At 45.8% G+C, this 21,501-nt stretch overlaps 1 protein-coding gene across 1 annotated transcript; it reads right to left on the reverse strand.

Moving 5' to 3' along the window:
• Positions 1-19,355: 19,355 nt before the first annotated feature.
• DUSP23 (dual specificity phosphatase 23) lies at positions 19,356-21,079 on the reverse strand. Its single transcript, XM_030937248.1, has 3 exons — positions 20,924-21,079; positions 20,550-20,818; positions 19,356-19,746 (listed from the first exon to the last, which is right to left on the reverse strand). The coding sequence occupies exons 2-3, from the start codon at positions 20,814-20,816 to the stop codon at positions 19,561-19,563; spliced, it is 453 nt and encodes a 150-aa protein (XP_030793108.1). The 5' UTR covers positions 20,817-20,818; positions 20,924-21,079; the 3' UTR covers positions 19,356-19,560.
• Between the last annotated feature and the right edge of the window lie 422 nt (positions 21,080-21,501).

Here is a 21,501-nt window from a genome sequence, read left to right on the forward strand (position 1 = left end):
TCCCAAGTAGCTGAGATTACAGGCATGAGCCACCACGCCCGGCTAAGCATTTTCTTGCAGTAAAGTTATTCCTGGAAGTCTTTAAGTGAGAAGTTCTACACAGTCTGATGGAATTTGATGTGCTTATTGCTGAGGCCAGGGATGGAGAGAGAGAATTTTCTAAATTTTCTTGCCCTAGATTCTCTGATTCAGTGGAAGTGGGAAACTAATTTGACACTGCCAGGAAATTTTTTTTTTTTTTTTTTTTTTGGTGACTCAGTTGTTTAGGAAAGAGGTAAAAGTAGTGAGGAAGTAAAGTGGGAAGTAGATCTCTTGTTCACTCGCCTAAAGATGGCAACATTCATACATTTTCCTCTGTCGTTCTCTTTCCAACAGATCTCCTGAGTTGTCTTCAACTTCGTTCAGCTGCAGGTCCTGTGGTTGTGTGGAGGCCCTGCAGGGCAGCAGCTGGGGCAGGAGAGAGAGGGGATAACCACAAGTGGTCTAGCTTGCAAATACCTATGGTGGTTTGCACACAGAATGGTTGATGCCTCTGCCCCGGCAACTTCTGCTTTCACCGGGTTCTAGCGGCATGAGAGCGTGAATTGCATCTGACCTTTCACACTTCCCCTGCAGAGTGAGATGCTGTTGTGCCTTCAGAGGTATTGGCGAAACCAGCTCTCTGAGCTGAGCTGGCTGCATGTCATTCCCTTGGGGATGAAGGTGACCCTCGGGGAGCAGCAACAGGGCTGCTGCCCAGGTTAGGAATCTTCCAGGACTCTGGCTGACCTTGAACTGATAATGGGATGGGTTAGCGGAGATATTAAAACCTATGATACTAACACTAATACTCTAAGGGAATTCAGGGGCTAAAAGGAGGTGGGAGGAAAATAGAGTGTGGATCCTCATCCACACTCTATTTTCTGGAGCCAGAAGAGGCTCCAGGCCCAGGTGCTCTCATCGCTCAGAGTCAGTTGTCAGGGCGGCATTAGTCAGGGACAATGGCCGTTGGGGAATAGGATAAGTCATTGCAGCTCCCAAAGGCAAGAGGGGAGAGCAGGAGAGCTTGGGGTAAGGGACAGCTCTGCATGGTAGGCCCTGGAGCCCAATATCTGAGCTTGAATCCTCATTCCGGATACGAATCTGGTGAGAGACCCTGGGTAAGTTTTTAACCAGTCTGTGCGTCAGGGTCCTTATCTTTAAAGTGGATAAATAATTATACCTGCATCATAGGGTTGTTATGAAGGTTAAACAAGATTAAAAACATGAGACGCACTCAGACAGCAAGATCTAATAGAACTTTCAGTGACGATGAAATGTTTTCTGGGCTGTCCAGTTTGGTGGCCACGTAGAGCTATTAAGCATTTGAAATCGACTCATGAGATGGAGAAACTGAAGTTTTAATTGTTTTTACTTTAGTTGAAAATTTAAAAAATTTAAACAGCTCCATGTGACAAGTATCTGCCTTCTTGGATACTGCAGACTTAGACCAATGCCCGCGAGTAGGAAGTGCTCAGGGAAGGTGAGCTATTGTAAGAAGTGTGGGCCAGGAAGCCTTAACTACCAGAGCCTTCCTCTCAACCTTAGTATTTTGAGTGAAGCCCAGAAAGATAAGTAATTTGTGCAAAGGCACTCAGCCAGAAAGTCTGCTGCGATTGGATCCTCATCCATAGCTGGAACCACAGGCCTATGGAGAAACCTGAGACCATTCCTGAGTTAGGTCTGAAAGACAGAACACGTTGGAGAAACATCAAAAGCCTAGAACTTAAGACAGGAGTGGAAATGACCAGGAGTCGGGTGAAGATGGAGCCAGACTGGGCATGAAGCTCTGGGTCTGGCCTACAGAGGGCAGAAAATGCTATGGGGCATCTGGTCACCATCCTCATTTCCTCTCTCCATCCTTACCCCTTCCTTCTGGAAAGCTATTGGAGAGAGCATGGCAGCGCCAGTGGAAAAAAAACTTCTTTTGTGTCAGGTCTGCAGCGACCTCTTGTGGCCACATGAACAACACTTGCCCTAAGGAGGGAATCTTTATTCGTACTATTATTCTCTATCCATCCATCCATCCATCCATCCATCCATCCATCCATCCATCCATCCATCCATCCATCCATCCATGCATCCATCCATCCATCCATCCATCCATCCATCCATCCATCCATGCATCCATCCATCCATCCATCCATCCATCCATCCATCCATCCATCCATCCAGATATTTGTATTTCTTTTTAGCCCTTGCTGTATGTCTAGTCCACCCCTGCCTCCATGAGTTCAGGAAGTGATGGGCATATACTTAGGTGTAGTCTTTGTGGTTCCTACTTTCCCCCATGTCTCCATTATTCTATTTATCACACTGTGTTATATTTATTTTAGTGTCCCTGTATACTTTTAGTATATGACTTCTTCAAAGCCAAGAACTGAATCTAGCTCATCTTTGTGTCTCTAGGCCTAGCACCTAAGTATAATTGTTAGAAATTTTGGAGTCAGAGAAATACAGGTTATAGTCCTGGCTATGCAGCTTACTAGGCAAGGAACCTGGGGCAGTGACTTAATCTCACTAAGCTTCAGGTTCTAAATTTGTAACACGGTAATAACGACATTCAATTTCTAGTATTGTGGAGAGAATTACACTTTTGCACACACTATATCTTGTACATTTGACCCTTCACCTGAAATTGGATTCTTTTGTATGCTCTGAGGAGCCTTATACCACCAATGCTATACTACCCTTTTCTCTCTTATGAATCCAGTCCCCCCATCTCAACTGGATTTTTTCCATAGATGCTTCTGAAAGATGCTAAGGTCTTAAAAACTCTTCTAACCAAACCAAACCAAGCCAGCAAGCTCACCTTGATTCCACGCCCCCCTGGGAGCCCCAATTCATAGGCACTCTAGTTGAGAAACTGGTCTATGGCAGACCTTACCAGTTGGTATTCCGAGACACATTGGTGTATCTCAAATGGCTATAGGTGTTATAAAATATTGATTTCCTTAGACCTCAGAGAATCTGTGTGGGACCACACTTCCAGCTGGGAGCAGCCTTGTGCAACTGGCCAATGTCCACTGAGATATAATTTTCTATATGTTCCACAAAGCAGTAGATTTTGGCAAGCACTGGTGTGTGTTAGCTTACTCCTCACTCATCTTCAACCCATTCCAATTTGGCTTCAGATGTGGTTCTTTCACATCTCTGGCCCATCCAATGGACGGATTTTGTCCTCATTTTGTTTGGGTACATCCTAATGTCATTACTGTGGGTTACTCCCTCCACTTTAAACCACTGTGAAGCAACTCTGTCCTGGTTTTCCTACCATCTCTCCCAGTAACACCTTCCCGTGTTCTTCCGCAGGCTCAGCCTCCCTCCTCTAGTGGCTGTGAAGAAGTTCTTCATCCCCTGGCCCCATGCCCTTTTCTCTTTTCACTTTCCCTTTTAGTGAGAGTATTTCTCTCACTGAGGATGCTCATCTGTGCCATGGTTTAACTTGCTACCTCTAATGCAATAGATCCCAAATATATCTTTCTAGCCCAAGCCATAAGCCCGAGTTTCAGATATAAGTATCTGACTGCTTACCTGAGAGCTCCATGTGGAGGTCTCAGAAGCTCCTTTTACTCAACCTGTCAAGGCTGAACCCAGCCTCGACCTCCCAACCTGGTCTTTTTCTGTTTCCTACATTATCCAACAGCACCACTAACCCTGACTGTGAGTCTGAAACGGCTTGTCATGACTCTGATTTTCCCCAAAGTGCAAAATAAAGCAGCAACAATGTTCTCATTCACATGACCCTTTAAGATAATAGATACTGTGTATTTGTGGGCACACACATGTGCTTTATGTTTTTCTTGTTTATTATCTCCTGATTGCCTGCCCTCATGGCTAGTCTGGCTAAATCTCGGTCATGTCTTAGATATAAAAGTTTATGCCAGACACAGTGGCTTACGCCTGTAATCCCAGCAATTTGGGAGGCCGGGGCGGGCGGATCCCGAGGTCAGGAGATCGAGACCACCCTGGCTAACACGGTGAAACCTTATCTCTACTAAAAATACAAAAAAAAAAAAAAAAAAAAAAGAAAGAAAGAAAGAAAGAAAATTAGCCAGGCGTGGTTGTGGGTGTCTGTAGTCCCAGCTACTCAGGAGGCTGAGGCAGGAGAATGGCGTGAACCTGGGAGGCAGAGCTTGCAGTGAGCTGAGATCGTGCCACTGCACTACAGCCTGGGCAACAGAGCGAGATTCCGTCTCAAAAAAAAAAAAAAAAAAAAACAGTTTATTTAACTGTTCCTGCAGAAACATTTTCCTGACCACCGTTCCCCACCCAGGCTGAGTTAGGTGCACATACATCCCCTGTCTGAGGATTTAGCACTTTTCCCTGGCACTGTAATTGCCTCTTGTGTGCATTCCCCCAAGAGACTGCAAGCTTTCTGAGGGCAAGGGCCATTTCTGTCTTGCTCTTTGCTGTACCCTCAGTGCCTGGAAGCAGGTGTTCGACACATATGTGTGAGATGGAGACTGCAATAAGGCAGAGGTCCCCTTCTCCCTGCAGTGTGATGGCTGCTAACTGCCTTCTCACCTGCCCTCCTTCAGGTCCTCTTACACTCTCCTATTCATGAATAAGTAGATTTTAGGGTAAGGTTACTTTACTAAAGGGGGTTGGTTGACTCTGAATTAGCTTAGTATCCAAATAACTCAGCACCTATTACTTTCCTTCGTGGCAGCAGTAGGAGAATATCAATTTCTTCAGAGGGACATCAGTTTAATTCATGCTGTTCCTTTGAATCAGAACTCCACATTCCCCTCTACTTCCTTACTTTCAATTTCATACATCCCCAGCGCATTCCTCCTCACATGTGCCATCGTAGGCAGCAGGCTATGTTTTCAGTGTGCTTCAGATAAAACACCCTTGACTGGAAGTCTGTGGTTACCAAAAACAGCTTTAGAAATTAGGGAATGGCTCCACAGAAGGAACTGAAAATGACTGGAGGCTCATTTTTGGCTGGAGATTGAGGAAGAAAAGCATATATAATTAAAGTGATAAATTAGATTTTTTTGGGTTCTCTGTTTACCACTGTCAAACATAATCTATTTCATGCATTTATATAGAATGCATAAAATAGGTCAGATTTAATTTTCTTCAGTTTGCTTATTTTCTCCTCCAGTTCCTTGGGTAGATGCAGAACCCAGATGGAAATGGGAAGACTATAAAACTTGTGTCTTTAGGGGAGATGGTGGTAAAGGATTTAGTGCACTGGACCCTGGGAGTTGGACACTCATGGGTGAGTGAAAGAGGCACCTAGGAATGAGCATGGTGTGTGAATCAGACAGGCTTGATTTAGAATCCTGACTTTGGTGAATGAGGCTGCACGGCTTGGATTCCTTACTCATTCCTCTTCTCAAAGTATTCGTTCCTGCATTCATTCCCTCCACTCTTTCCCACCATCAATTTGTCTCTTCACTGGATTTTTTTCATCTGTATATAGACACGTACAATAACATCCAAAGCAAACTAAACCACTCCTTTGCCTCACTCATCTTTTTCAGCTTCCTCCCCATCTTTCTCCTCCCTTCCATTTGGGCCAGAAGACTCACCCACACTCACTCTTTCCTCTTCTGCAATCCCTACTCACTCCCTAATAGTGGGTGATCTGGCCTTAGCTCCCACCACTCCACTGAATTGCTTTTGCTAAAGACACAAAGGCTCCTGTGTTGCTGGCTCCAACAGGGGATTCTCTGCCTTCTGCTGACTTGGCCACTCTGCGTTTGAACTGTTGACATTTCACGTTCCGCTCTGAAATGCTTTTCTGTCTTGGCATGCATCATGTCCCCTCTCCTGATTCTCCTGCCTCACCAGCCACTCCTTAGTCTGTTTGCCGGATCATCCTCTTTTTCCTGACACTAAATGTAGGGATGTTCAGAGTTTGCTATTTACACTGTCTCCCTATTCTCATGGCTCGAAATCATATGCTGGTGACACCCAAATTTATATTTCCTGATCTGACTCAACCTCTCTCGAGGATCTTGGACCTGAATATGCAATTGCCCAGCTCTACTCCTCCACTTGGGTGGGTCACAATCATCTCGAACTTGACATGCCCAAAATAAAACTGTCCCTCTCCTCCTTGCTGGGAACGAGTAAACAGATGCACAAACAATTCTTGTCATGGTTCCTGCTCTCATCCCCACCAGTCTTCTCAGCCAGTAAACAGCACCACCAGTTACCCAAATCCAAACCTCAGAGTCACACTTCACATCTAACCTATTCCCAAGTTCTATTGATTCCTCTTAAAAATATATCTCAAATTCATCTTATTCTCTCCATCTTTTCTGCCACCATTACAATGGAGTTCCCCAATGTCCTTTGCCTGCATTACTGTAAAGGCCTCTTAATTCTTTTCCTGGCCTCTGCTCCTACCCTCCTTTTTTCTGTCTTGCACAGAGCAGACAAAAGTGACCTAATCAGTGTAAACAGATCAATGTAAATACTCCTCTGGCTAAAGCCCCTAGCTCCCTATCTCTCCATTCCACTAAGAATAAATCATCACCTCTTTTATAGCGCCCTGGATGCCCAGCTCTGTCTCTCTGGCCTGCCCTGAGGCTATGCCCCCTCTTACTATGTTCTGGCTGATGTTTCAGATCTGCCAACACAGGGAGCACCTTTCTTAGGTGCTCTTCTCTCATTCTCTCTCTCTCTCTGTCTTTTTTTCAAGAAGGAGTCTCACTATATTGCCCAGGCTGGAGTGCAGTGGCATGATCTGGGGCTCACTGCAACTTCCTCCTCCCGGGTTCAAGCTCCTTCCTCAGCCTCCTGAGTAGCTGGGATTACAGGCGCCTGCCACCATGCCCAGCTAATTTTGTATTTGATGTAGTGACAGGGTTTCACCATGTTGGCCAAGCTGGTCTTGAACTCCTGACCTCAAGTGATACACCCACCTTGGCCCCCCAAAGTGCTGGGATTAGAGGTATGAGCCACTGCACCTGGCCGCTCTTCCCTTTGTCTCAGGGGCTCTTCCGCTACCCACCACCTCTCTTCCTGCCCTTTCTAAATAAATAAATAAATATTATTAAATATTCAAAAGCGAAAAGCATATGAAAGAACATAAGAAACATTTGGGTACTCATCACCCAGCACTTTTTAATTCGAAAATGTTGCCATATTTGCTTCAAGTTTTTGTTTTTCTTAAAGAAATAAAATAGCGCAGTATCAGCTGAAGTCCCATATATACTCCTCCCCAATTCTATTCTTTCTCCCTTCCCATAAGTAACACCTGAACCTGGTATTCATCCCTTCCAAGTGTGTTTTCACACTTTCACTACATACACCTGCACTGATCAACAATATATGGTACTGTTTGGAACAGTTACAATTTTATGTAAATGGTATTTCACTGTGGAGGACTCTGCAACTCACCCTTTTCCTCAGCCTTGTCAGATGAATTCACACTGACACGTGTGGCTCTCATCATCTCCACGGTGGCATAGTATTTCATTGGATATATATGTCTGATTTTATCTGTTCTTCTAATGATGGATAATGGTGCCATTTTCTATTTTTGGCCATTATAAACAATGCTGCAAAGAATATTTGCACACGTCTCCTTGGGAACATGTTTGAGAGTTTCTCCAGGGTAAAACCTTAAAAACAGAATTTCCGAATAATAGAGTATGTGACTCTTCCACTTTACTAGATAGCGCCAGATTGCTCTTCAAAGTGGTTGGCAAATTTCCACTCCCACGGCAGTGTGGGTGAATTTACGGAGCTCCACACTCTCACTGACTTAGCTGGTGGTAGGGAGGGGGACACAGCAGGCACCCAGCAGCTTGCTGAGATCTAGGGCAGCAGCAGCAGGAGGGGTACTCTGCTATTCTCTCTCCCAGTCGTCCTGTCCAATGGTCAGGTGGTTGGAGGTCAGGATCCCAGAGGTGCATTTAGAGCAGGCTCCGGCACCTGAGTCACTGGGAGATGGAGTCTTAATCCTCCTCTCCCCTAATTCTTTTCTAAAATTTTAAAGCAATACAAAACAAAAGTTTCCCTATTTTGAACTAAAATGAAAAAGGACCCAATGTGCCACAACAAACACCTGTATGCTTAACATCCTAAATACACATGGCTAACATTTTCATGTATACATTTGCTTCAGATGTTTTCTTTTTAGGAAACAAAGCACATTTCAGTTAAACTTGAAGTTCTCCTTCCTGGTCTTTTCTCTCCTTTCTGGGAGGCAGCTAAGATTCTGAGTTTGGTAGGTATCCAAACCATTTATTTGTGTAACATATGTATGTATCAACACACAATTTACAGTATTGTTTGCTTGTATTCATACAAATAGTACTTTGTATCTGCAAGTTTCTTTCCTACCCACCCAACATTGTTTCTAAAATACATCTGTGTTGATACTGGTGTCTCCAGTTCAGTGTTTGTCTATTCTCCTAGCAATGTATTTTCAGGTTGTTTTCAGTTTTTGGCTATGTAAACAAGACTATATAATACACTCCATGGAGGCAGACATTTGGCTTTTGTTAACACTCAATTTTTAGACCCTAGAATTGTGTCTGGCATATAGTAGGTGCTCAATACAATATGCATTGGGTTAGTGAATAAGTGAGGAGCTTCATACACGTGGCTAACTTACTCAAATGCAGAATTTGTCTGCAAATATATATATATATAATATATAATATATAATTATTATATATATAATATATAATATATATAACACACATATAAAGTGAAGTGGCTGGATTTTGGGGTGAACTAATCAATATATCACTCTCCAAGGTTACTATACTGATTTACATATCCTCAGCAGTTTAGGAGCACCCGTTTCCCCTTAGCCTTGTCAACTTTAGTATTTTGAGATTTGGTGTGTGTGAATGTGTGCGTGTGTGGATGTGCGTGTGTGTGTGTGTGTGTGGGGTGGGTGTATGTGTGCCCAATCCTGCTGTATATAAAATCATATCTTATTGTTGTTATTCTTATTTTAATTTGTAATGTCCTGGTTTCTTTCTGATTTGCCTCACCTGGGGATCCCATTGACTTCCTTTGTGGCCTCCGGGTTATTAAAGGAGCAGAGGTGGGTTGGGGTGGGTTGAGGCTCTCAAGAGTGTGGCCTGACTCCTGCATGGACCTGGAACCCTCCATGTCTTCCCAGCCTTCCTTCATCCCTGGAGGGATTTGAGCACCGGTGCCAGGGCAGATCTGGGACCACAGGATTGCAGAACACCATGTGGAGACCCAGGCTTGTCCCCCTACCCAGTCCCATCTTGGGCTCTGCAGTTCCCTGTGAGGGACAGGAGAGGACTCCCTGGTGCCCGTGCTGGTCTGTGATTTTCTAGGTCTTCAGGTGAACAGTGCTGACCAGGAGATGCCTGAGTTGCCAGACTCAGCTGCCTTGACTTTTCCAGGACCGGGGGTGTTCCTTTGTGGGGAGCTGTCTTTGCAGTCCCCAGCTCTTCCCTCCTCAGCACACACCATGCCCTCTGCTTACAGAAAAAACATACTACCTGATTTCTGTGGCTTATTAGTACTTGACAAATTGATCAGTATTTGGAGAAGAGAAGACAGGTTTGAGGGTAAGTGGACAGATGTAGTGACAGAGAAGGGGAGGGAGTAGGGATGTAACTGAGGCAAAAATTTTGAAGGCCCAGGACACCCCCTGACCTGAGGCAACAGGAAGAAAGGCTGGGCTGAGTTGCAGCCCCTGGGGTCGCTGCCTCTGTGGACCTGTGAATTGGGTCAACTGAGATATGGCAACATTCCAAGATTTAAAATGTGAATGCAGTGAATCAGGCAGAGCAGTGGGTGTGCAGGAGGCTGTGCCAGCTGCCGTCTGAAAGACATATATTTCTAGCATGCAGGGATGACACTCACTTTAGATACTTTCCCATTTGAAAAGCATTAAAAAATCATAACCTGCAGGCCCAGAGGGTGAGCACTCTGACTTAACAACCCTTTTACTTTCTTTTGCAAAGCATTAAAGTCATTAACTTCCAGCAAGCAGGAAAAGTAGGTTCTTACTTAACTCTTCTGAAAAGCCTTAAAAATCAGCAGCTGAGAGACCCTGTCTGTCTTTGGCAACGTTAAATCATAATGCACCACATTGTGGCTAAGTAACGGAGCCATTCTGTCAGAGTGTAACTTAAGAAAAATTGGACCTAGTGACATGTCCTCTACTCAGAAAACTGTGGTGACTCCACACTGTTGATCAGATATGATCCAAATCTTTTGGCATGAGTTTTGCTGCCCTTTCACTATCTTCACCTAACCACGCGTTTCCTGCTACCCACCGGATGAGGTTTGTACTTCATCTATGCCAAGCGACTCCCCATATTTTCCCTCCCCTCATTGATACGTATTTGTCCCTCTATCTAAGGCTTCCCATAGGGACTCTGCACCCAACACACAACATTGGTATTTTTAATAACATCCAGCATTTGTAGATCCCTTTAGGCTATCCAACCTCACTCTCCACATCTCTTTGAAGATTCAACTTTTCAAATTTCACTCCTTTTATCTCTTTAATCACTATCCCATTGCTTAATGGGATAGTATTTATGCATTGCATATTGGCTAATTGTATCCAACTTTGCATTTACACTTAGGAGGGTACATATGTCATGTATTCCTCCACTAGATTATCCATTTCCTAGGTTTATTACTTTCTTCCCATTTATTCACCTATGTGCAGATACCTGGGTAAGTGACAGCACATCAGTTAGTCAGTCATCATCTGTTTATTGAGTATTTATGTGCCAGGCATTGTACTGTGCTGCAGGTACACACATGGCCCTTAGACTGCAGCAGCATACAGAGAAATATTAAATGCCTAAATGAATCCTTATTGGTGAGCAAAAGGCCTCAAAGTAGGAGAGATACTTTGGGAATACATGGGGGCCTGTTGGAAACCTTTTCCTGAAAAAGTGATGTTTAAACTTTTTAAAAAAGTGATGACCAGTAGGGGTCAGTAGGAGTTGAGAACTAGGCGAAGAGCTGGAGAGCAAAGCATCCCACGTACCCAGACTGTCATGTGGAGAGGGCAAAAAGAGTGTGCAGGAAAAGTAGCATGGAGTAGTGTGCAGTAAAAGATAAACTGAGCAGGCCCGGATTGCCCAAACCCTGCACATTCCAAGGGTCATTGAGACTGCCCTTGATTAGCTTCTGAGACCTCTGAACCCTTGAAATATCCTGCATGGTAAGAGTGTCTTTGTATACCTGAGACCGTGAGCCAGGCCACATCATTTCTACCAACAATGTGATTTATGGTGAACACCTGTTTCTATATGCCTAGGTTGCTTTGGGCCCTGTTGTTTCAGTCTGACCTGTGTTGGGGCTGGAGACTGAGTTATGTGAATGCTCCATGCCTATGTGACTGAACCCCCACTACCTCAACAAAACTAAACTAAACTAAAAACAAAATTCTGGACATCAAGGCTCAGGTGAACATCCTTGGTTGGCCATATTTTGTATGTGTTGTCATACATTGTTGCTGGAAGAATTAAGCACTGTCCACGTGACTTCACTGGGAAAGGACAACTAGAAGCTTGTGTCTAGTTTCTTCTGAACTCTGCCCTTCCTTCCCTTCCCTCCCTCCTTTCTTTTCTTTCTCTTTCTTTCTTTCTCTCTCTCTCTCTCTCTCTCTCTCTTTCTTTCTTTCTTTCTTTCTTCCTTTCTTTCTTTCTTCTCTCTCTCTCTCTCTCTTTCTTTTCTTTCTTTCTTTCTTTCTCTTTCTTTCTTTCTTTCTTTCTTTCTTTCTTTCTTTCTTTCTTTCTTTCTTTCTTTCTTTTTCTTTCTTTCTCTCTCTTTCTTTCTTTCCTTTCTTTCTTTTCTTCTTTCTTTCTTCTCTTTCTTTCTTTTTCTTCTCTCCTTCCTCTCTCCTTTCTCTTCTTTCTCTTTCTTCTTCTTTCTTTCTTTTCTTTTTTTCCTCTTTCTTTCTTTCTTTTCTTTCTTCTCTTTCTTTCTTTTTCTTTTTTTCTTTCTTTCTTTCTTCTTTCTTCTTTCTTTCTTTCTTCTTCTCTTCTCTCTATCTCTTCCTTTCTTCTTTCTTTCCTTCCTCCTCCCTCCCTCCCCTCCCTCCCTCCCTCCCTCCCTTCCTTCCTTCCTTCCTTCCTTTTCTTTCTTCTCTCTCTTTCTTTCTTTTTTTTTTTTTAGATGGAGTCTCGCTCTGTCACCCAGGCAGGAGGGCAGGAGGTCAGTGGTGTGATCTTGGCTCATTGCAACCTCCACCTCAGGGGTTCAAGAGATTCTCCTGCCTCAGCCTCCTGAGTAGCTGGGACTATAGGCACGTGCCACCACCCTGGCTAATTTTTTGTATTTTTAGTAGAGATGGGGTTTCACCGTGTTAGCCAGGATGGTCTCAATCTCCTGACCTCGTGATCCACCTGCCTCAGCCTCCCAAAATGTTGGGATTACAGGCGTGAGCCACTGCGCCTGGACCGTACCTTTCTTTTTTGTGGATTTTAACCCACTCCCTTTCATTGTAATACACTATAATCGAGAGTATACCAAGACAGGGTAATATTTTGAGAGGGAAAAAAAGAGTATAACAGCTTTTCTGAGTTTTGTGAGTCCTTCTAGCAAAATATCCAACCTGAGAGTGGTTCTGGGGACCCCCAACACAGGCAGAGAGAAGAGAACAAAGCCTGTGGGAGAGAGGAGTATATGAGGTGAGGAAGGAGATGAAGAAAATGATTGGATTCTTTAGGTCCTTACAGGTCGTGGTCAAGAATGGCATGGTTCTGCCTGTAGGCTTGATCTCAGTGTGGCTACTTTAATTCTATTCCATGGCTCTAGGCTGCACCCAGCCCCAGTTAGATCTCATGAAGAGTACCTATGGAAAACATGCAAACCAGTGAATTTCACTGGGGTAGGGGAGCCCAAGGGCACACAAAATCTAGTGAAGAAGATAAGTGGTATCACCTGTGGGATGGTGCATGGATGAATATTTCCCTTGGGGTCCCCTTGAGTTTGGAGTAGAGTCACTAAACTCAATGTGTATTATTAAAGAAGATACAGTGGTATGCTTACTGTAAAAGTGAGGACTGGCCAGGCACGGTGATTCATGCCTGTAATCCCAGCACTTTGGGAGGCCGAGGCAAGCAAATCACGAGGTCAGGAGATCAAGACCATCCTGGCTAACACAGTGAAACCCCATCTCTACTAAAAATACGAAAAATTAGCTGGGCGTGGTGGCGGGTGCCTTTAGTCCCAGCTACTTGGGAGGCTGAAGCAGGAGAATCACTTGAACCCAGGAGGCGGAGGTTGCAGTGAGCCGAGACTGTGCCACTGCACTCCAGCCTGGGCGACAGGTAAGACTTCATCTCAAAAAAGAAAAGTAAAAACAATAATAATAATTTAAAATGTGAGGACTAAGCTCTGATTTTTTTTTTTTTATCTTGCCCAAATTCCTATCTAAGGGGCCTGGGGAGTCATGACCTTCAAACCACGAATTCTCATCAGATGGGTTATATTTAACCCTATACATTGTGACTTACTTTCCAATGTGACTCTGGCATAACATTACTTGACAAAAAAGAAAGTCAAATTATTTTACCCCAAAAGCATGTTTCTTTGCCATATTTTGAAATGGTCTTGCAAAGCTGTCCTTTGTGGGGGAACGTGTGCATCTGTAAAGAATTTCTAGAAACATAGCTAGATCTTTTTCTTCCAGGCCCCCTTAATCCTGAAGAGCGTAAGTAAGAATTTAGCACCTTTTAAAAGCCTGAATAGGAAACATTTGTCATCTATTATCTCTAACAGCAGCCACTATAAGATTTCAAAAGAACTTTAGTATCCATAATCTTTTATCTTTTTTTTTTTTTTTTTTTTTCTGAGATGGAGTCTTGCTCTGTCGCCCAGGCTGAAGTGCAATGGTGTGATCTCTGCTCACTGCAACCTCCACCTCCCAGGTTCAAACAATTCTCCTGCCTCAGCCTCTTGAGTAGCTTCGATAACAGGCGCATGCCACCATGCCCAGCTAATTTTTATATTTTTAGTAGAGACGGGGTTTCGCCATGTTGGCCTGGCTGGTCTTCAACTCCTGACCTCGTGATCCGCCGGCCTTGGCCTCCCAAACTGCTGGGATTACAGGCGTGAGCCAGTGTGCCCGGTCTACAATCTTTTATCTTAACCTGAACATTTCCCTTCTATTGATCCCAGGTCTTTAGACAAACTCAACCAATTGTCAGTCAGAAAATGTTTAAATTTATCTATAGCCTGGAAGCCCCCTCCCCACCTGCTTTGAGTTGTCCCACCTTTCTGAACCAAATCAATGTATTTCTTAAATGTATTTGATTGATGATTAATGTCTTGTGCCTCCCTAAATTGTATAAAACCAAGCTGTACCCCAACCACCGTGGGCACATGTTCTCAGGATGTCCTAAGGGCTGTGTCACGGGCCATGCTCACTAATATTTGACTCAGAGTAAATCTCTTAAAATATTTTAGAGTTTGACTCTTTTCATTGACAAAAGCTAGCGGGGAAATAATCCCAGAACTCTTTGCCATACTGAATGCCACACATTGAAAACATCACTAATTTGTTTCATGATTATATATCCATGGTGACAGAGTAAGTCAGTGGAAAAATAGGGTGAAAGAGTTGTCAAAGCAATTTAAGCAATTTATTGGCACAAGAAACTCTGTTATCAAGGTTGCAAATAAGTCATCAACTTCAGGCATGGACATGCACCAAAGTGTTTCTTAAATTTCTACTTGCTTGGACAAGCATGCTGACTTCTCAAGAGCATGCCTCGAATCCTAATAACCTGAGAAAAATTTTAAAGTAATGGAAGAAGTGCTTATGTAATTCATTTCTAAGTCAACAGGGGATTATATTTTAGATGGTGTTGGAGGCTTGAGGCAGAAGCCTGTTAGAGATGATGACTGTGCTGGCAGCCTGCAAGCTCCCAAGTCAGAGTTATGCCACTGAACATTGAGCAGCAGGGCTGGGAAAGTCGTGTGGTTGGAGAGCTCCACTGATGGCCCTGTGAGTCCAGATGATTCCATTCTGGGGAACAAGAGATGCTGTTACATGTTTTCTAATTACAACAAAGTCTATTCTCACTGCTCCCAAGAGGGAAGGCGGTTTACAGTTAGACAGCCCTAAGTTTGAATCCTGCTCAACTTGGTGACTGTGGGCAGATCACCTAAACTCTCTGGATCAGTTTATCCATCTGTGCACTGGTTATTGTAATACTTTGTTCATAGGGTTTTTGTTTTTGTTTTTTTTTTCTTTTTTTTTGAGGATGGAATGAGATAATGTCTGTAAAGCATTTGGCATAGTGCCTGGCATGCATTAAGGGCTCAAGTAACAAGAAAACAGAAAGGGTATTAGGGTTTTCAGTAAATCATCAGACATAAAAAGACATTTTTGAGGGCTTGATACCAGACACACATGCCTTAAGATTGTTATGCCAGATAAGGATATCTGTTTGCTTTGAATTAGATAACAGTGGATGTGACAGAACCACCCTGATAGATCAGTGTCACTATTTTGCTCTTAAATACTCAGGTCACATTTTTAATTTATTTTTTATCATCCAGCCCAAAATGTCACTGGGTCATTTTAAGGAGAAGCACATAATTCAGGTGCTATTGACATCAGTGTCAGATGCAGCGTTGTTCTTTGGCTTCCTAAGAAAAATAAAAAGGGTGGTCATTGGAAGCCATGTTGATGAGACGGCCCATGAGGCCAAGCTCTAATTGTGAAGGCAGACTCCTTTGTGGGCTGAAACCAGGAAAAGTCTTGGCAAGTGGGATGCCTGGCCAAAGAAACATGAGCTCTGAAGTTATGACTTGAGTTTGTATCCCAGCTCCATCAACAGTGTGTGGCTTTGGGCATGTTACTTATCTCTCTAAATCTCAGTCCCTTCATCTATAAGAAGGGGGAAATACATGAATTGCAGAGTTGTAAGGATAAAATAATATAACACAATGTATGTAAAACACCTGCTACATGGTAAGCACTTTGTAAATGATGGCAATTATGATCCTATAAGTAAGAAAAGTACGGTCATGACAAAATGAAAAAATGCATTTGTGGTAATTGACATTGTTTTGTGACAAAGCAATCCTGTGAGACCAGATTCTCAGAAAGAATGGCAGGATACCGACAGCAGAACATTTGATTTGAAGCTTGGCACACAGGTGCAGTTCATTCTGGGAAACGGTTTATGGTTTGGATCAAATCTCTGCCCCAGGTAATGTGCTCACCATTGCCCCGGGAAGACTGGATCTTGGGGATAATAGGGGGCAGTTGGGACCTCGTCAGCCAGAGGAAGAGTGGTGATGAGCCTCCTGTGGACAGGAGCCCCACGTGTTATGAATGGTCAGGATGTAAGGGTGATGACCAAGTATAGCTCCAAGGGAGGTGTGTGCCGGCCTCAGTGTATGCAGTGTGTGGCCTATTTCCCCACTCCAGTCCTCTCTGCAGCAGGACGCCTATGTTGGGATACATGACTTGTGAGGCAGTCATGGAATCCAGAACCCAGAGAGCAAAAGGGCCCCAGTCAGGGAAGGATGAGGAGGAATCTTCTCAAAGAAGAGTGTGGCTGGTGCTCCTTCTGACCTGCTTCCAGTTGTTTCTGCATCTGGACAATTTTCTGAAAGAGGAACCCAAGAGGTGACTACTGCAGATATGATATGAAGGGATATTTTCCAGTTAAGAGAAGCCTCTGTTCAGCAGAGAACTCTGATCATGTACCAGAGAATAAACATTAAACGTAAAAAACCATGAGGGTGGGAGTAGATGTTACTGCAGCTGTGCCCATCAGCAGCTCATTGAGAATCAAAGTCTCCTGAATATGGGAAGTTAGTGGTGTCTATCACTGTCTTGGGAAATTAGCCAGGAAAAAGGCTGAGGGACCAGGGATGGCTACAAGACATTGCTTGAAAAGGTAGGAGGTTTGAGTTGGTAATTTCTGCCCTATTAAAATGTGTGCATCCACAGGAGACATTACCAAGTATGTTCCCACGTCCACTCCCAGAGGAAATGAAAGCCAATGACCGCATCCAGTGCTTGTTGGTCTGATGCGGTAGTTCTCAATTGAGGTCGATTTTGCTCCCCCAGAGGACATCTGGCAATGTCTAGAGACATTTTTGGTTGTCACATCTGGGGGGAGGAAGGGCATCCTACTGGCATCTAGTAAATAGAGGCTGGGCAAGCTGCTAAAGACCCAACAACTCACAGACAGCCCCGACAACAAAGAATCACCCTCTTTCAAACGTCAGTAGTTGAGAAATCCTGGTTTGAGGCGAATGTTCTTTTTAGATGGTGGCACGGATCATCTATCTCATCTATCTCGGTGTAGAATGGGGACATAGCTAGTCTGTTACCCCTTATTGGTAGCCATAGACATAAGAGGCCTTGGTGAGAAGACAAAAACAATTGGGAGTGGAAATGAGCCTACAGGAAGCCTCAGGCTAACCTCCCATGTAGATGGAAGGATAAGGGCAGAGTTTTTCATTTCAAGCCAACTCTTACTTATTTAAAAAGCAGTTTCCATAAGCACTTAATTATATGTGTATTTCCCTAAGGAACTCTTGAGGCAGAGGAGACTTGCTTAAATTATGGGGATGGAGGCAGTACACAGGGCTTTAATGGGGTTAGAAAAATTTTGTTTCCTTTGAAGGAGGCTTGGGAGGAAGGGAAGGGTATATTCCTCTTCCACAATGCAGAGATGTGGGGAGGATGGAGTGACACAGGAACAAAGAGGCAGAAAGGGCAAGGATTGGTTGTATGGCCTAACAGGTGAGGATCAGAGCGGAGCCAGGAACTCAGGGAAGCTTTGTGCCTCACACCCCTCTCTCTCTCCATCCTGGTAACCCCTGACTGGAGGGGAGGGGTTCAGGAAGTGGTCCATTCACACCCTTCATGCCCTACTCCCTTCACATGAAAACACACACAAACTCCTTTGGAAGATGTTCCAAACAGAATGGGGCCATACTGTTGGAGGAGGCGTGGATGGGGGAGAGCAGGGTAGACAGAACTTTTGGTGACAGGAGGGTAAGGGTTTCAGTGCATCCTGTATTTGCGTTCTCCTTCCTCTGTTGCAGCTGGAATGCCTGGAATGTGTGCGTTTCTTCTCTTTGGGAGACATCCTCACCTGGGTAGGCTAGGTGAGGACTAAGCTTGAAGGAACTATCACTCAGATTTGACAAATAAAGGAAAACTGGGGAGAGGGCATCTTATGGCCTTAGATTGGCAAGACTTCAGCTGATATCCCTTGTTTAAGGTTGAGTTGGACAGGGATGAACTGGGTGGTTAGTAGTGGAAGGTGGAAAGCAGCAGAAAGGACCAGGTGGCTAGGCCTGTCTCTGGTCTATGACACAAAAGATGAGATCTACAGGGGAACCCTTGACTCTCCCCTCTTCTGTGTCTCCACTGGAACCGGAATGCATGTCTACAATAGCATCCATTGTCTGTGATGGACTCTATCTGTGCCCACCTTCTCCAGCAGCCTGAGCTCCCGAGAGCAGGAATCATGTCTCATTCCACTGTGTGGCCTCCAGATCTAACAGGACTCATACAGGTACATACAGGAATTCACACATTTCACGGTGTATTTCTATCTTATTCAGCCTGCTATTGCAGAAAAGAGCACAGGGATTCAGGCAGACCTACAGCAAAGACTCCATGGGGTGGATATATGCCATTCTTCCCATCTCTCATAAGTCAAAAATTTAGTGGTGCTGGCAAAATAGGGCCCAATAGGAGGGCAGAATGGGGTCCAATAGGGGATAACTGGAGATAACATCTGAGAAACATGGGCAAGATTTAGAGCCCTAGAACTCTTCATTTAATTGTTAAATATCTGCTCTGTGTAACTGCCTAGATTGGATCTGTTCTTGAGTCCTTTGGCCTGAGATTGTGGGGCAGCAGAATGGGCCAGAGCACCCAGATGAGCTGAGCAGCACCTGAGGTTGGTAAGAGACGCCCAGCCCTGAGGAGATGGAGATGGTGGTTATCTGTGAGTATGACATCCAGGCTGTCTCTACCCCCAGAGAAACAAGGGTGCCACGTGTGCAGCAGGTGGGCCTATACGGAGGGGCCTCCTGGCCTGTGAGCATCAGAGACCTGGGAATGCCAGGAGGCCAGGCTACTCCGGACCTGAATCCTTTTCATTGACTAGCTCCCCCAGAAAACACATCGAATATTGTCAGGGAACAGATACATAGTATTTCAGCATCTTCAAGGGATTGAAGACGTGTGTTGCTGTTTTGGCCCATCCTTCTGCTTTCTAGAAGTGTGATGATGGGCCTCTCTGAGCTTTGGCCACCTCATCCAAAGAACAGAGATGGCCCATCTGCCTTTCCTGTATCACAGGGCTACAGTGAGGCTGAAATAAGTTGATGTGTGGGAATGCTTTATAAAGTACCATGCAACGTGCCCTGGTTTGTACAACTCATTTATTCAACAAAAAAATACAAGCCTCCCCTTCAATCAAGACCTGCCTGCAGGGGTGCGCTACTTCAGTGTCTTGAGCCAGTGGGAGCTAGAGGGTTTAATACTTTAGTCCACTTCCCTTCATCTCTGACCCCATCGACAACATGGGGCAGGAGAGTGAGGGCCCGGTAGAAGGGTACTGAGGCCCCTTATTTCGTTCGCTGATAGAACTGGAAGACTGCTTTCTCCTGCTCATAGGTCTCGATGGAGCCGGGTCGTAGTCGTCGGATTTCAGCAATGGCATCTCCTGCAGCCAAGCCCTGCTCCTTTACCAGGTAACAGGCCAGCATGGTGCCAGTGCGGCCAAAGCCCAGGGCACAGTGCACTCCCACAGCCTATGAAGAGGGAGCTCGATGGGTGCCGCCCAACTCCCCCAGACCCAACTGTCTCCTGCCCCTCACTTGGTTCTCCCCACAGCTCTTTCTTCTGTGCCAGGTCCAGGGCTCTGCAGCAAAGTCAGGGAGGGCTGTCCCTGCACTGGGTGGCTAGGAGGCTTCTGCAGTGGCTGGTTCAAGAGCTGCCCGCCTCCGCACAGCCCTCCACTGTGGTGTTCAATTCAGAAACCACTCGCCACGGCTACTGTGGCTACTGGGCTACTGTGTACTTGAAATGTGGTTAGTCCAAATTGAGATGTAGTGTGAAAAACGCAACAGGGTATGAAGAGGTAGTGGAAAAAAGAATGAAAATATCTCATTAAAATCCCCAAAATTAATTTTATCTGCTTCCTTGCTTTGTAAGAATGCGGTTGCTAGAAAAATTAACATTACATGGAGCCACTTACGTTCCGTTATATTTGGGCAGCTTTACTCCAAAAAACGGTAAACATGCTCCACCTGACTTCAACCCCCACCTCTCTCAGGTGTCTGTCCACACCCTTCTCTTTCTCAACTCACAGTATTAGCTGGTTTTCACTGCCTCTCCTCAAGCCCAGTTCGCACTGCTTCACCCTCTCTTTAGTTCCTTCCGTTTAGCGCCCCCCTCCCCCGCACTGGCTTCCCAGTCTCCCGGCCCTACTGTCTGCCCCCAGTACCTCCCCGAGCCCAGTAAAGTTATTCCAGGCCGGGTCTCCCCAGCTACGCCCGCGTCCCCGGATGACCTTCTAGGCCCCTCCCTCCCTGCGCTGACCCCGCCCGCTGACCTCTCCCCGTGCGTTAGCCTCGTCCACGATCTGCACGAAGCGGTCGATCTGGTCGGGGGCCGGCGGGCAGAAGTCGGGGATGCGCAGACGGTGCAGGGTGAGGCCGGGGCAGCTGTCGCTGTGAGGGGGCCCGCGCTCCGTCAGGGACACCAGGTGCCGCACGCCCAGGTCCAACAGAAACTGGTAGTGGGCGGGGAGCCGCGGCAGCGCCAGCCCCGCCAGCCGGCCCGGGAGCACCCAGGAGAAGTTGGGGGGCTGCACGCCCATCGCTGGGAGAGGGCACAGGACAGCGGGTCATGGGAGACGAGGCTGGCCAGCCCCGCTCCTCCCACCCGTCTCCTCGCCCGCTCCGAGCTGGTTAACCCACCACCTACCTGGCCTCGGCGCCTCCCAGGCCACGTGGTTTGCGGGGCGCCGCCCTCGGGGACGCTCTGCCCTGCCGCGGGGATTGGCCCAGAGCCTGGGGCGGGGCTGGAACGAGGAACCCAAGCTCTGAGCTACCGAGGGAAGCGCCACGATACCGCCCCGCCCGAGCAGGTCGCGCGGTGATTGGCTGGATCATCATAATGGGCGGGGTTACCTCCGCGTGGTTCAACCCACTCAGCTAAGAAGGAAGACCTGGAGCGAGTTAGGAATTGTTTGCTGCGGATGGGGCAACCCGGGGTCGGGCTCTGCTGCGCCCTGGCGGCGTGTTGCAGTCATTGCGTCACTAGCGCCTGCCTCTGGCTCCCCGCGGGCCGGCCTAGTTCCACCTCCTTCACGCTGGATGCCCTGGGGTTTAAGAGATGACAAATCGGCTTTCTCCCAGGACGAGGAGTCTGCTCTCTAATGACTGACTGGTAGTTACCAGCGACTTTTTGAACTGTTCCAGTGAGAGGGAATTACTGCTGCACAGGAGGCTATTCTCATTTTTTCATTGCTGGAACTATTAAAAACTTACCTAGGGTAATAA

The sequence above is a fragment of the Rhinopithecus roxellana genome, chromosome 8 (genome assembly GCF_007565055.1).
Source record: "Rhinopithecus roxellana isolate Shanxi Qingling chromosome 8, ASM756505v1, whole genome shotgun sequence".
NCBI classification, from domain to species: domain Eukaryota; kingdom Metazoa; phylum Chordata; class Mammalia; order Primates; family Cercopithecidae; genus Rhinopithecus; species Rhinopithecus roxellana.

Excerpts from the sequence above, each read along its gene's own strand:
- DUSP23 (XM_030937248.1), bottom strand. The coding sequence starts at position 20,816 with ATGGGCGTGCAGCCCCCCAACTTCTCCTGGGTGCTCCCGGGCCGGCTG. Across the intron at positions 19,747-20,549 it reads AGGCTAACGCACGGGGAGAG|GCTGTGGGAGTGCACTGTGC; the intron begins GTCAGCGGGCGG and ends CCCTCTTCATAG.